This window comes from Grus americana, chromosome 7 (assembly GCF_028858705.1).
Source record: "Grus americana isolate bGruAme1 chromosome 7, bGruAme1.mat, whole genome shotgun sequence".
Lineage (NCBI taxonomy): Eukaryota > Metazoa > Chordata > Aves > Gruiformes > Gruidae > Grus > Grus americana.
This window is the reverse complement of record NC_072858.1, coordinates 38,605,123-38,621,651: the sequence shown is the minus strand read 5'-3', so window position 1 is coordinate 38,621,651 and position 16,529 is coordinate 38,605,123. Positions and strand designations below refer to the sequence as shown.

The following is a 16,529-nucleotide window of genomic DNA, read 5'->3' as shown; positions in this document are numbered from 1 at the left end:
GATTGTAGAGACATTTTGTTGTTGTTCTGTGAACCTGTCTGGTTTTGAGCCAAGGTAAACCTTTAGCACTTACGGTGCCTGCAGCAAGGACCATCATAGCATGACTGTATTTGGGTGAAGATCCTTGTTGTTCTGCATGTTTTGAGCCTGCCACCGGGTAATTTGTTTAGATGGTCCCAAGCTGCTGATTTGGAAGAGACAGTGAGCAATTGACCCTATTCACACACTCTAACGCACAGTTTTACAGACCTTTTGCATATTTCTTCTTTGTCATTTCTTCAGGCTGAAAGGTACTTGCTAAGCCAGAGTTTGTCTGTATACAGGCAATACCCTGCTTTTGATCATACCTTCTCGTGCCTTTTCTAGTATATTATATCGTGGCTAATCTTTCTAAAGGCATAAAGAAGCCATCAGCCTTAACATTAACATCCTTAACAGCATCAAGTAAGATTAAGTGTTTGCAAACTTAGCTGAAATCAGCAACTGTTGACATAGCTGACAACTGTATTCCTTCTTCACCTCTGAGAGAAATGTGCATTTAAAAGAAAACAAAATCAGATTAATACTTCACAGACTTTTGTATTGTAATGAAATTACTCTTAGAAATGGAGAAAAAAATCTTTAACTTGTTACACTGATCTTTATTTTCTGTTTTTTATGAGTCTGTGTCAAGCAGAAGTAGGCGCGTTTGTCTTGGGTTTTACAACTTGCTCTTCTGCAGCCGTTCTTGTCTCATTCTGAATCCTGAACAGAAATCACAATAATAAGAAACTTACCATGAAGAATTAGAAAGATCATCAAGGAAAAAGGCTTAATAGTTTGTATGGGAAAAAGTGAAATGTCAGAAAGGAAATGTTTATTGTTCTTTAATCACAGTCATCGCATTGGAACAAGTAGAAGCTCCAGGTTGAATTCTTGCTTTTGCCTGAGTTGCACAGGAGATTATACCTGGGCGCCAAGGCAGGAGGCCCATTGCATAATGCATTTTGTTTAGTCTCCAGCGCAGATTCTCTGTTGGAGACATTTCTTATAAGGCATGTCAGATACAGAGAAAGCAATTTAGTAAGCACTGTGATCAGATCCTGATGAAATTCAGTTCTTTTTTGGACCTGCTGTTCATGGAAGACATCATTGATAAAAATAGTCTCTATTTTCCTCTTTGCTCTGATTCATTATGCTATCTTGCTGCTCTTTCAACATATTTTTCCCCCCCTCAAAGGTGGCTTGTTTTTACAAATAAATGAAAAGAATTGTGGGTTTGGCAGCTTACTCTGTTAACAACATGATCTGTCAGGATATTTGAATTTTACAGTTTTCCTTTTAGTAAACTGCATAAACATTGGACACAACAGAAAGCTAAGAACACAGCAACCATGAATTATGCTGAACAACCAAATAAGGTGCTAAATGCTATTTGACGTGTATGGTGCCGAATTTAGAAAGCAGGTCCCTTTTTGATACTCTTTTGTCTTAGTTTTTCCCACCAGTTAGTAAAATGCTTCTTGTACCCCCAGAGAAGACATGAGAGGTTAGTTCAGACATGTCAACTGCAGAAATTACCTGCTGTTGCTTTTTATCAGTAACTTTTAGAAATGAAGGTGAACTTCTTATAAATAAATAGAAAAGTTAGATTTATTTTAAACTTGCAGGTCAACCCCTGTTATTGTTACTTTCTGCATATACATATGTTTGAACTGAACAATTTTTAGCAATGATTTCATAATACCAGTTTTACTATCTGCTGTTAATAGTTAGGTTCCCCTGGGTGGACTGTTACAACACAGTACCTATTCTACTACTGGTATTAGTGCACTTTCACCCAAGTGCTACACAGCAAAGCTAATCTCTGGGAATGCTGCTCAATGCTGCTCATATTTCATTTTCATGTCAAGTGTGGACATTTCACACAGTCCAGTTAGACTGCAGCATCGCTGATGGTAAGAAGTATTGTTTTAACAGATCATGAACCTTCCAATATATGTTCAGTGTTGCAAACAAGTAAGAAGTATAGATTAGGTGAATTGGCTGCAAATCTCCAGGGCTGAGCAACGTAGATTTTGAAGGAGTTGGTTTCCTCATGTAGATTTGCCCTTTCTTGGAGAGCAGTTTCCGTGGCATCGAACTGTTGCTATATAAATCTGTTTAGCTCCTGTGACAATTTAATCAGAACAATTTTCTGCAGAGGATTTATTCTCCATTCTGTGTTTCAGCTTTGCAGGGTGTTTTAAATCTATGCCTCAAGTTTTCTTCCTCTCTCTTTTTACTGGCTTTCAGTTGAGACCATAGCCCAGAAATTTGGTGTTCTATATTGTGTCAAAGAGGAGGGTCACAAAATCCCATTCACCCTGTATTCCTGTATATCTTTGTACCGCATTGGCCCTCAAAGAGTAGCATGGGAAATTCTGTAAACTCCTGATGCGAGGCACTGCTGCTCGCTGATCAAAGGGAGCGTCTGTAGGCACGTGTAGCTATCAATAGGAAGGCAATAAGAGATGGAGAATGGTGAGATCCCGCAAATAGGAAATTTGACGTGACATACTCGATGTAGCTACTGACAAGGTTTTGGTAGTATCTTCAGCTCAATATAGTTTTCTAGGGTGTTTCTTGCTTTTTGGATTTACTTCACTTGGGGTTGGGTAACTGTTGAACTATTTGCTGTATTTTACTGACATGCAAGTAAGTACTTTATGATGGATTTGTGTTCGTTAGTGTTCTGTCACAGCCCTTGTACTGGCAAAGCATCTGAAGCAGCAGCAAGAAACGATGCTGGAATGGTTTTGCAGTTCTTCCTGCTGTTTTAGTACTGTGTGTTGGCAATAGTGTATGCGTTTCTGCACAGCATGGATATAACTTAGCTAATTTCTGATTTAAGGCTTGCTTTCTAACCTCGCGTGTTTCTCAAGAAAGCACAAGGAGAACCAGTGTAACCATAGTGATTCATCAAAAACTTTGTTGGTTCAGTATTTTAGGGCTCGCTTTGAAGGGGTTCTGGATGTCAGCATGGGATAATATATGTTGCCTTACTAATATTTTCTATCCGGCAAAAAGCTTCTCACCCTTGTTTGCATGGAGATGAGAGTTCTGCTGTCTCGATCGGTAAATTCATCAACTAAGCTATGAGCGTGATGTGCACTGAAGGCCTCCAGGCTTTGTTTGAAGTTCTTCGGGCACAGTTGCAGCTTCATAACTGGGAAAGCTGAAAAAAAAAAACCCAACCCACTTTTCAGGGTTTAAAATGCTGGCATGAGATATCTGGTGTTAACTAATTACGCTAATATTGACCACCCTGTTCTGGTAAAATAATGTATCTATATTGCTTTACACCGTGAGAGAAACCCAAGAAGAAATAGTGGTTAAAAGCAATACATGGTTTTCTTCTGGAATATTTTGTGTTGTCAGTAAAAATTATCATTCTGAAATACTCTACAATTCTCAGCACTTCTAGGAAACAACATGATACACACAAAAACGTGGGAAAAGAATGCTGCATCTGTATGTTCATGGAATTTGGATGTTGAAAAGCATTATATGCATCTTCCTTAGTTTAGTTCGAAGCAGTAGAGACTGTAAATTGTCAAACACAAGAAATAGCCTGTGTGTTTCAGTGATTTAATCCAGTTTGCCAATTTTTTAATGTATTTATATAGTTTATATAAATTAGAATAAGCTAGTATTTAGGAATTAGGTATGTTCTTTTCACAATTGAATATATGCTCTTATGTTCTAAGAGAAAAATGCCTGGGGAGACATTTTGGGTTTTTCACTATTAAACAATTTATTAAACTCCTTACAGAACATGCTTAACTGTTCAGCATTAATCATCTTACAAATGTCCTGTATGTGTCTGTGAAACAGATAGTGTATGTGTATACGAGTGCCTTAGAGCTTCTAGGACAATTGAATAGGTAACACTGGGTTTACTTTGACTTAGGATATTATTTTAAAATAATATCAGTTGATTTGGTAAGAGTGTGATTTAGGACAGGTTTTCACAGCCATGTTATTAATGCATATATCAGGTAAAGGTCAATTAACCGCGTGTCTGTCTAAGAAATGCCACCACAAATTGGCAGACTGAAATATTAATGCAAGTGAACATTTCTTTTTTTGGTGGATTGTTGCGCAAGGCACTGTGATGGATATTGTTTTGGTCAATGTGGAGTAATGCATATATTCATGATGTTCCTCCTTTTTTAAAAAGTTTTTTTAGCAGTTTTTGTGTATGTCTTAATAATTTAGTCTTCCATGTGATTTAGTGGGTAGAAAATGTCTTGCAGTTTTTGAATACAATAATAAATTCTAAAGATGTAATTTTTGTCCCTTCTGTTAGTGGATTTCATGCAGGCTAATAGACATAGGAACGCTGTGGGTGGGAACCTCGCCTTGGGGGATCTAAGCAAAAGTGTGGGAACTCTTCCTTTTTGTATGGTTTTATCTTTTACAGCAGTCGGTGGTGTTTACTTCTGCCTGTGTAGTGGCCCCGACCACTGACTGCCAGGAGCATCTCAGGGCAGGCAGGTGGGACCTGAGGTGGTTGTGAATCATCAGAGCAGCATCGCCCTAGTTGGTGAACCTGTGGCTGGTTCATGGTCTCTTGTCTTCAGTCATGTAAAAGACAGTTCTTATTAATAAATTACCTGCTCAAAACCAGACAGTGTCCTAGTTCAGTAAAGGTTAACTTGTGTTTCAGTTTCCCAGAACACAATCATTTTTGTGGTAATAAGAAAAAAAAACCCAAACAAACAAAAAAAAAAGCTCTCAGCAGAAAACCATTGGTCTAACTCTAAAAATGTGCTATTTCCTCCCTTTTCCTTCTTATTTTCCCTAAGAGGAAGAAGTTCTCCATAAATAGATACGGTTGGCAAATTTGGCTTTGCATCTCAGGTAGATCATGGAAAAAAAAAAGGATATGGGTTTTTTTTAAGCAGAGCTATCCTCGATATCAGCTGTGCAACAATTATTATGGTCCCTTGTCTTTAAAACAATCTCTAAACTTGTAACTCATAGCAAATACCAATCAGTGCTTTCTTCTTTTCTCATTTAATGCTTAGTACTTGATAGAATCAGTGCCTTGAACAAGCCTATGGCAACTTGAATTCAGCATACTGCTGTCTGTGATACAGCATGGGTAGCTAATTTGAAATCCTAAATTGTTGCTCAGTCTTGCAGTTAGGTTCTGGTATTTCATGACTGTGTTTGTTACTAAATAATTACATGTTAGACAACATCGAGAGAACAGTGTTAGATACAGGGAGGACTGTGTTGTTGACCTGAGAGGTTTTAAGTCACTTAAAAGTTACTGTTCAATAATGCATGAAGCCAGTGTATTCTGGATAAAACTGTAGATATACAACATTAAGTTCAGCTCTCACTCCAAAGAGATTGAACTGGTTTTTATTTCATTTACTTCAAGTAGAGTATTTCTGACTTGCATGGCTTTAAAAATCAGGAAGATGAGTTCCAGGTGAACATATAAAGGAAGGAAGGTACTCTGTTCAGGTAAATGAGTTCCATGAAGTTGCTCTTTTCTTGCTTTTCTTTATCTTGCTTATTAATCATTATTTAGCAAAAACGACCCTCTGTGGGTTTTTTGGCAACATGGTGGTTTTAAAGCGTTAGTAGTGTTTTCCCAGAGATGCAAGGTCCAAGCTGATATCTTCCAAAACCTTCGTGCAGTGCTGAGAAGTGTGTTACCCCCAAAAAGTGGATGAGAAAAATTTCAGGGGAGGAGGATGGTGAGGAGAGTTAAAAACTAAGGAAGGAGGAGGCGGGAGATGACAGTCATTAGAACAATCAATCAAAAGTATCTGTGTAAGACGACAAAACCCCTCAATTTCAGTTTTTAATCAAATAATTGAGTTACTACACTAAAACACGACATTTTACATATCTTTCTATTGACAGTCTGGCAGTCATGGACATATTAAAATGTTATTTAAAATTTTAAATACTGTGCATGCAAAATCTTTGGAAAATATGTAACTTTAAGCACAAAATACATATTCTGCATCTCGGTTGTAAATTTCCTTTTAACTGTTCCATACTGTATTTCAGACACCATGTGATGGTGTAAAGAATACATGTGTTTATGCAGATGCCTAGAGATACTGTTTGGATTATTGAATGCAACCGCCATCCTAAATTTATTAAGAGCCATGTTAATAAAGTTAAAAAATCAGTTGTTCCTTTTCCTCACTATCCTTAGTGGGAGGCTAAAACACTCTTGCATGAATGCATGCAAAGTCTTTTTATGGCTTCCTTTGCAAGTTTTGGGACTAATCAATGATTTGCAGTTTGAAGTTCTTTTGCTTTAGACTTTTTAATGTATTTTTCAGGTAAGAAAAACTAGGGAAGTTTCTGCCAGTCATTATTGTTTTATTATCATATTTATTATCATGTTATTATCCTGCATAGATAGCTGTATTCTAGCCACATGTCACCATTTGCAATAGAGATATCAGTGGAAAGAGTTTCACTGCGTTATGAAGGTGTGTGTGCTGAAAGAGAAAAGCAGGCAGAGATGGAAACATCAGAGCCAGGCTCAGATGTGGTGGTGGTAGTCAGTTCCTGAATAAAAGTAAAAAGAGGTTTTGTGGTTGAAGTATGTTCAAACGTAAGCAGGAGTACAGTGTCTGGAAGCTCAGTTCCTCTCCAGGGAAATGTGGCTTTTGCCTCTCTACTGAATAAACAGGATTGTTTAAAACAGACCTGGCTCCATTATCGGTTTCTCTCCTAAACAGAAACAATTTGCAGCCAGATTTTGGCTAACCGCTCAGGTCAAAGAGCAAGACAAATAGAGCATAGCAAATGAATATAAGCATTTTCCAGCTACACTAAATGCATTAAGACAAAGCATTTGAATGAATATTTGCTATTGTGTTGGGTTTGTTTGGTTTGTTTTTTTTTTTTACTAGTGCTTTCGATTTTATAACAGTAACTTCAGATCATCATCTTTCCCATGACAGACAGACAGTGCTGCTGCTTTCTGAAGTGTGTATCATTTCGTGACTGGGGTAGGCGAATGGCACTGTTTCATGATGTTTGTGAATAAACATTTTATTATTCACGGATCATTTCATAATGAATTACAAGAGATCTTTCTATTGAAAAGAGCTGAGGGGAAAATTCCCAGTGCTCTGTCCTCACAGTCCCTAAGCAGTCAAGTCTTGTTTGATTTCATTGAAACGGAGGATCATTTTGACTCCTCATCCTCCCAAACGTAACGGAAAAGATTTCTCTGTGTAAGAGTACTGAGAGTTTTGGTTGGTATTTTTCATAAGACTGAATATATACAAGGAAAATGTGAAAAAACTTGAGACACTTCATTAAGTATGTGGTTGTGGGTGCTTAAAACTGCGGTCTTTCGCAAGTGACCCTCATCCTCTCTGCTCTGAATAATTGAGTATGATCTGTAACTCGTTACTGTGCTCTCCTGCACATTTCTGACATCATGCAGGAGTGAGCCAGGCAGCTCCGGTACTAGCACAGATCCCTGTGGATCTCCTCTCTCTCCCTACAGGAACTGAAAGCTTACTCCTGTTCTGCCTCGTGTCTCTTAACCTAACTATTTATGGATACACAGGTCTTCGCTTGTTTTCTGTCAAGGCCAAATTTCCTTAAGAGCATTTTGTGAGAGAGCTTGTCAAAGTTGGCCGGAAGTCTACAGGCACCATATCGAACGGTTATAGCATCTGCTAATTTTTCCTGGTACAAGCCTCAGGCTTCACGGTGGTATTCCCCTGGGCTGTCCTGGGACCCTTTTAATTTTGCTGTTACGTTTGCCACCTGCTATTCCTCAGGTACCAAAGCACTTTTAAGCAGGAAATTACATAGTACAGCAAGTTCAGATGATTCACTCTTGATTTCCTTTAGAAACCTATCCGCTCTTGGCTTCATGTTGCACTCCATTTGGCTTGTTCAGTCCATAATGCCTCAGAAAGCTGTGATTTTTTGCAGAGCCTGCTTGGCATCCCGCATGGAGAAGGTGCTGGCACGGGGACCCAGCAGAGTCCTTTCACGGTGAACACAAAAGAAGGAAAAAAAAATTAGGTTTTGTGCTACTACCTTATTCTCTCTGAGCTTTTTAAATTTTCTTTTTTATTTTTGCCTTGATCATCTCTTGGCCCTGCAGACTCCCTGGCAGGCTTCCTGTCACAGTTCTGTTTGAAGAAGGATTTATTTTCTAAAATTTATCAATACTTGTGATAACGTTTGCAAGTTGAGGTTTGGGTTTGAGGTTTTTTTGATTTGTTTTTTTTTTCTGCCTGCCCGATGATATATTCTGCTATATTCAAGCACCTGGAAGTCTGTTAATACCAAAACCACTAACTGAGAGATCTCTTCCCTAATGGGGAAAAGTAAATAAATTACTGCATATTTTACCCTAAAACTGACAGAATCTCCTTGTTTGTTGGTTTTTTTAATTGCCTGCTTCTGCCAGAGCTTGTGAACCCTTTTATGTTCTTCACTTGGAAGTGGCTGGTTTTTGAAGGCTGTCTATTTATTCTGAGTAACCTTCCCCGCGCTGCTGCATAGCCGTGCTGACTTGCCTTGCCCTTTCTCAAGCCTGTCTCAATAAAAACCCCATGTGCTTTTTCTTTGCCTCCAACCGAGTGTCCCTAAGCAGTCGCAGGCCCTGCAAACATTTCAGTTGCTCGTTAATCTGTTTTCCCTTCCTTTAAATGAGTTTCTGTCTTTTTACAGAGCTTTCTTTTGAGTCCGAGAGACAAAAACCCCAACCCATCACTGTCATTTGCAAGTGTGCTGGAACTAATAGGCAATGGTGGCTGTCACAGACGCTGTGTTGTAATGTTTGCCCACTCCGCCGAGCTGTGAGGAGGCTCTACCTCCTCTGCTTAAGTCAGGATCTGCCTTCTGTCTGTAGGTGACTCTGTCCTCTCCCTCAGAGGGCCGAGCATCTTTTCTCTGAACCTCCTGGTGAGGCTGGAGGTGGGTGTTGTATCGTTGTGGTCTGCTGGTCTCTAGTGATAGCCGCTAATGCAGAGCAGTTTTGGGAGTAGGACTAGGGCCCTGTCCCAGGGCGATGGGCTCTGGGGAGCTGTCTCACACCCTGTGAGCCCTGACAGCTTTTCTGCCAAGCAGCACCACGTCAGCAGGACCTGGGGGAACGTTGTGGGCGCCTGTTTGTGCCTTTTACATTTTAAAGCACTCGGGAAAGAAAGAAATATCCCTGTGTAATGATCATAGCTATTGCTACTATTGATCACAGCATGTTTTGAATACAAATTTTTAAAATAATTTTCCTCAGAAGTGTACGTACACCTTCTGAAACAATCCTACATGTGCTTTTACAAATTCATTAACGTACTTAATGGCTGCTTCATCGGTGCAGTTATGTTTTCATAGTTCTAATTTAAGTTAAAATGAAAAAGATACTTGCATTATCTATGGATTATTAAAACAATATGAAGGTACCTTTAGCTTTGCTTCAAGGCACATCAGCCTATTTAATTCAAAACCCCTTTAAATTATCCCCTAAACATTTCAGCGGATTGCGACTGGTCTTGTTGCATGATACCTTCTAGTTTGAGCAGCCTGTTTCAGAGCGTATACAGTACTTAGAAAAACAACTTATATGGAATAAAAACGTAACAGATTTCGCCTTTCATTCTTAGTTTCCTTATATTTCTTTATAAGAAGTAAACTTGTTTGGTTTTTTTATACAACTTGCTTCTGTTCAATTGATTGCTTTGGTTCTGAGGAGTCAGTATAATGGCGGCAGCATGGGATAAAATAGCTGTTGTTCCAGTAGAACCTGTTTAATTTCAAATACAGTTTTTCTACATGCTTCTCCCTGAATTGGAAAGTAAGCACATGTCCTTGCTATTTGAGTTATATACCCAACTATTATTATTTTAGTCTAGTTTTGGCGGTCAGGTACAGCTGACAGCTCATTATTGACAGGGCTGGATCCATTGCTGTTACTCTAGCATAGACTCAGCTTGTTTGTATTGTAATGGTGGGTCTAACACCTAGCTAGCCTTAGCAAATGAGACTGGTTTTGTTGTGGGTATGGTTTTAACAATAATGTAGATTTATCTGGGAATGCTTGGATTGATTTGTAAATTTAAAAATAGCATTTTAGTCTTAGACAGTTTTATGCATAATCTTATCTCTCAGCATGTAACTTTCATGCAGTCCTAAAGCATTTTAAAAATTCAAACATATGTCAAATATATCTTCTTCTCTCTTTCTTTATGCCTATTTTGAGCTCATCTTCCTCATTACACTTTTAAGAGTTTAATTTTTTAAAGAGTCAAAAGTGGAAACAGGCGTGTGACAAAGGACCTCGCCTGCTCGTTGGGAACTGTGGAAAAAGCCACGAGCGGAGAGGCAGAAGTGTGGAGGTGCCAGTCCTGTGTTGGTAGGCAGATGCTCTGAACCCAAAGGCAAGAGCTATGTAACCACACATGGCTGTGAGCCCTGGCTCGCGAGCCTGGGAAAGCCTCATCGGACTTCAGTAACCTGTAGGAAATTACTTCTGGGTGGGTTAAACCATGGGTGGAATAGCTTCTGTTGTTGCAGATGACCGTGTAGCTACATATCCAAAATTACAGGAGGGGATATTAACTTTCCCCTCTTGCAAACTGCCTTACACCCATTCCCATCTTGTTCTCCTCCTCCTGGCTCACCTCTTTTCCCTCTAGGGTTATTGACAGGCATCGTTAAAGGTCTTGCAGATTTCTTCTGCATCTCAGCAGGAGGATTGCTGAAGGCTGTGCCAGAGCTTGACCAAGCACGGACTTGTCTCGTTCCTACGCTAAATTTCAAGCTCCCTCTTGCAGAACATGGAGTGTTAAGGCTTTCCAAAGCAAAGGCTGCCAGGATTAGTTGTATCTGGAAAAAAGGTGTCTGTTTTTTCTAGAGCTTATTAAACATTTTGGCCACACAAATAAAAGTTCCAAGGGGAGGGAAAAGACTGGTGCACATACATTCATGGAGTAGCTACGTTTCTAGTTGATGAAGCAGCCAAGATTACTGAAACTGTTCTTTTCAAAGAGTTGAGGATGGCAGCTCTGGTGTTACCACATAGGAAAACTTCAGAAAATATTCAAAGCAGCAGTGAGGGCTAAGTGCTGTTAGTAGGTACAGAAATGCTTAAGTTGGTAGGCAAAGAATTGGGCATACAAATACCAAACAAGATGAAAGCCTGCAAATGGTTTTTCTGGCTGTTTCCATATTCAGCATGTGAGATCACTTCACTTCTGAAAAATGGTTTGAATTATTGCAGTGTTCATCCAAACTTTTCACATGTACCTATCCTTGAAATGCCTGTACCTTGGCTTGAGTTTCTTTTGCAGTATGTGTTCGTGTGTCACAGCCACTCTAGCTCCTAATGATTCTCAAATTCAGTTTGGTTTTATTTCATATTTTAAAGCATTTGCTGTATTTCACTGCTATGATGATATCTGAAATGTTCGCTTCAAGGGTCTATTTATAGTAGCATAGCCAAGCGTTTGCTTGAACATTTGCGACCTTCCTTTCCTTGATACTATTGTAGTGTAAAATGTATCTAAAAGAAAGGAGATTGCTGTAGAAATGCATATCTTGCCTGCTTTATTCTGATTTTTAAAAGGGACGTGTGCTGTAACTATTAAATATGAGTACTTTTTGTCCTGCAATTTCAGCAAATCTCCTTTGCAGTGGAATGTTTTTGTGTTAAACCTAAAGATCTGCCTACTGGCTTTCTAATGTTTCTGTTTCAAATCTGTCTGATTTTTCATTTCAGGCACGTGTGAATCCCATCAGTGTCACTCCACCCATACAAGCCATAGATCAGGACCGAAACATCCAGCCTCCTTCTGATCGACCGGGCATCCTCTATTCCATCCTAGTTGGTTGGTGTCTGCTACTCTTCCTATCACTCACAATCAGTTGCTTTAGTATGACCAGCCAGAAAAAGATTGAATGGGAGAGTGGAAACCTAATAAAAATTCATATTGTGGTTAGTGGGATGTTTGAAATCGTTGTTCTCCCTATTTATGTTTAATTGCAATTTGGAAGCTTATTTCAGGTGGCTGCATTATTTATTATTCTTTATTCAGATTAGATTCAGAATTGTCTGGTTTAGCAAGCGGAGCACCACAACAAGCAACACGAGAGAGACTTGTTGCAGCATAGCTATGAGCACAGACGCATTTTTTCATTCACGGGTGCAATACAAGATGCTCAAGAAAGGCAGTTAGAGCAGGTCTCATGCCAAAAGTCTTCTGGCACAGAGCAACTTGAAGGGTCTTACTGCATCTGCCTTTAATTTTACTGCCTGTGAGCTTGCATGCTTTCCCTTGTAATTTAGTGTTTGTTTAGTTGACTGTGCTGGTCAACTATTTTTATTTATAAATAAACCATATTCTGCTATTGACAGTTATGCCCTAGTGCAACATTTAGTCCATTTTTTTTAAAGTTCTTTGCATAACATGCAAAATTCTTCAGGAGTGAACTTATTAAAAAATGTGTTTCACTAACCTGTGATACTTTTAATGTTCGAATGGTTGTTTTGACCTCGAAGAAATAATTCTGAAAGATGTATTATAGTAGTTTGGTTGGTTTGGGGGATTTTTCAATGGAAAGACTATCTCTTTTTTTTTTTTTTTGCCATGGTCTTCAAAAGGATTTCTTTTTAGATTTTTTAAGTCTGTCTTCATCTTTGTCAATATGCGGTGCTATTTATATTTAGCCTCTACCTCAGAAAATATTAAATAGTTTCACAGGAAATAGGCCTTGCCGATATTTCTCCTTATATGGATTTTTGCCTCGCTTTAGATCTAAACGTAGTTCTTCAAACCTTTGGATATGTCTTTTTTTTTTTTTTTAAACACTGGAATGTCTGAACTATGCCCATAGAGTAAGAGAATAAGCTACTTATAAATATGAGAATGATTTTTGAATTTGATTTGACTACATTCTAAGTTGGTGGTTCTTTTACTCTGCTTTCTTCCTCCCACTGCACACCTGTACAAGCCAAGTCCTGGCATATGCTTTGGGCACCGTGGATGTTACATATGAAATGTGCGCATCTTTCTCAGTGTCTTTAGGATCTACTGTAAAGACACATTTCTTTTAACGAAGCCTGGCTTCACTGCAGCAATAACTCAGTTCTCCTTGATGTGGCTTACTAACTTCATCCTTAAACGCCCATAAAGATCTCTGCCTATCATGCTTTCAAGCTAACTAGCCTTTCAAGTGTTCAGGTAAATGCCTCAGTGCTGCTTTTGCCAAATGTAGTGATCTTTCCCCTGAGGAGGATACGAGTGAACCTCTCCAGTTCATTGAAAAGGAGTCAGACTCACGTGATGACGTAATGATAAATGCCTGTGGCAGTCTTGGTACGCATTCACGTGAGCATAGCAGTGCTGAAGACAAAAGTAACTTGAGGGTAAAGCACTTGAGAAATGAAGAAATAGCCCAAGTGTGTTACTAGCCCATTATTTTCTGCTTGCTTTCTCATTCTGACCTCTGAGTGCAGTCCTCTCAAAGGATATATCAAGATGTCTGAATGTACTTGTTCGAGTAGTTATGGACTGGTACTGATAAAATGACAGAAGATTAGGTCTTAAATATTCTTGAGGGTCATCCTAAGATTAGAGAACTACTTGCAGCGTAGTACTACTGGGATTGTTGTCTGCTATTTAAAGTATTGGCTAAAGTACACGATGGAAGAACCACCTTCCAAAGTACAGTAAAGTACTTCAGTGAAGAGGATTGAACTGCGGCCATACTGTAATATTTAATTCCTTATAAAATGCACGCTATCTTTACATTTGGAAATGTGATGTTCAGACATTTTTTTCCATGCACTAATTTTTCCAATCCTTGACTTTCAGGAATATTCCTGAATTTGGATCGTTGCAGTAGACCCACATATGTTGTCTGGTGTACGCAAGTGTGTGAGCACACCCCCTCCCTTTGCATGTAGTGTGTCTGCAATAAAAAGGAGGTAGAAGCCAGCTCACCTTCTCTCATTTGCAAGTCTCACCCTATTTTTTTTCCTTAGTGGTAAATGCGTCACAGCCCTGTGCTACTCTGGTATTTATTGCTCAGCCCTGTTTGAAGGTTTTCCCTTAGCTATTTTTGTTGGTATTTTTAAGTCTTTCTTTTCTCTGGGGCTGCTTCTTGGGAAAAGTCAATTTTTCCTTTAAATCATCAGCTTCTGGTTTTGACCCTGGAACTGTCTCTCTGATTTCTGCTGCCAGTTTTGAACAATTAAGTGTTCTATTTGTGTGATATTTAAATGAAGAGCCAAAAAAACCACAACATTTTTGGGGGTTTCTCTCCAGTCCTGTGAGCTCATTGACACATTTGCCTGGCAGGCAAATGTCCCACGAAAGTCCTCTTCTGGCCCCAAGAAGAGCAAACCTACGAGTGCTCTGCACCTTGTGGACATTCCCCTCTGCTGTAAGATCATCAAGACAGAATAGATCACGTTCCCTCCTGGGCTGTCAGCTCTCTGTTTCTGTTGCCTGGGCCAAAAGAGTGTAACCAGAGGCCTGTTGAGCATTCAACGCTCATTTTTGCTGTGGGTGGTGCAATATCATCTCCATGTGCTCAAGTGCAGAAAAGAAACCATGTGCCACCTTCATGTTCTGTCCCCCTTTCTCAGGGGTGCTTACCTACTCGGCAGCACGTGCTGGCCCACCACCTTTTGATACCCGAGACCTCTCCAAACATGCAGACCAGATGAATTTCTGGAGGCAGAAGTCTTGGAGCTCATCCATAGAGCTTTAGACCTCTCTACTTTTCATGAGTTACATCTTTTTGCAGGTAGGACTCGTGAGACACTGGAAGCGTAGGGGTGGTGTGAACAGTTCTCTGGCCAGAAGTGCTTGTCTGTAATACACAATGACATGTTTTGAAGACACACAGTTACAGTTGCAGTAGGAAATTCCTCCTTTCCTGAAGCAAACCAGGCAACAGTGTGGACCAAGTGTTAGTTTGCTCTGTCAAAATGCAAATACTTTTGTGTATGCAGAAGCAGCTATCTCTGTTCTTGGAAAACTTTACTTTCAGAATTTAAGGAATCCTGGAGTTTGGACTCTTCCTGTGGTAGGCAGCAGCTGAGCAGGCATCATCTGTTAGGATTCAGGCAATCCAGATCTGCTATACTCTAATCTTTATTTTCCTGATCATCCTCCTTGTTGTCTTTTCCTCCTTTACCTGGTTTTCCTTGGATTCCTTCCTGGCATCGTTACGCACTATTAGCTTCATCTTCCCTGCTTTGTGCCTCTTACAGCCTTCTCCATCCTCACCTACATATTTGCTCTCCTTCAGGGAACGTTTTGTTTTTTACTTTTGCATTTAGTCCTTCATTTCTTGATTTTTTCTTAGCTTCAGCATCAGCCCTTGTGATGTGCAGCTTCCTAAGACTACGGTAATCTGTTATCTGCCAAAAGCTCAGAGCTCCTGCTGGATGCCTCGTGCTCTTAAAAAATTAGATCAGTTAATTAGGAGTTGAAATTAAGAGGGGGAAGGGGAGGGAGGACTTGGAGCTAGAAACTCTGCGTATGTTGGTGGTGTAATAGAAAAAATAATCCGTAGTGGTCCTTCCTGTTACTACTCTCTGGGTGTACAGTATACATGTATACAGAGATATTTGCAGAATATGTACACACACAGACACACTATATATGCACAGTATACACACAGTATAGCAAACAACTGTCATACAATGAGTTGCAAATTAAAGTATTACGCATGAGTTTGAACAGTAAACTATCTCCTCGGATAGCTACCGACTTTCTAAAAGCAGTTTCTAATCAGTCCACTTGAAAGGTGAACAAATCATAGCATCTTTTATCAGAAAAGCAGTCCTCTCTGTGTTGAATGTTATGCCCTGTTGTACTGTATTGGGTTTGGGAATATTTGTCCTGCTCTTGTGGCTGCTTCAAGATATCATAACTCATGAGCTCAGAGGACTTACTGGGGCATTTATACCATCAGGCAGGAGTGCTTTGTGCATCTCAGCTGTTGCACAGGACTATTCCGAGACCTGAAATGACTCGAGATCTTAGACTTGTAATCTGTATTTTGGTTTCTTCGGATACTTTTAGTAATACTGATAAGCTGTGAGATGCCAGAGTTCATGCTGCTTCTAAACACTTTGGCTTTCTGAGCCCTGCTCTGTTGAGATTTGTGCTCTCACATCTCCCCAGCTGAGAGTCAGGCTGGCTCAGGGAAAGTCGGACAGTTAAACCAAAACAAACTGGGGTGAGACAAAGAGGCTAGAAAAGGAGGATACAGTTTTCTGCCACGCAAATGAGGAGAGAACATCCCTTTGTCTTTTAGGAGAGAAAAAAAAAAAAAAAGTGGTATAGCCTCTGTTCCCTGACAGGTGAGAGGCTGTTGCTGAACAGTATCCCATACGCTTATTTCTTCATCCTGCCCTGGCAATTAATGCTCCACCATGGCTACTTCTTTGTGTATTTTCTTTGAGCATCATGCGGCTCGAAATCACTGTAGCTTAATTCTTACCTCCTCCTGTGTCAGGCCATGCTGCTAGAGCCTTTTGGCTT

The 16,529-nt window shown here is 39.7% G+C and overlaps 1 protein-coding gene across 6 annotated transcripts in view; it reads left to right on the top strand.

Moving 5' to 3' along the window:
- PCDH15 (protocadherin related 15) overlaps window positions 1–16,529 on the top strand; it is a 1,027,345-nt gene that overhangs the window by 797,977 nt on the left and 212,839 nt on the right. For all 6 annotated transcript variants that reach the window (XM_054831779.1, XM_054831776.1, XM_054831775.1 and 3 more), the window contains one exon: window positions 11,750–11,858. In XM_054831779.1, the coding sequence (XP_054687754.1) occupies window positions 11,750–11,858 (109 nt within the window). The remainder of the gene's footprint in view (window positions 1–11,749; window positions 11,859–16,529) is intronic.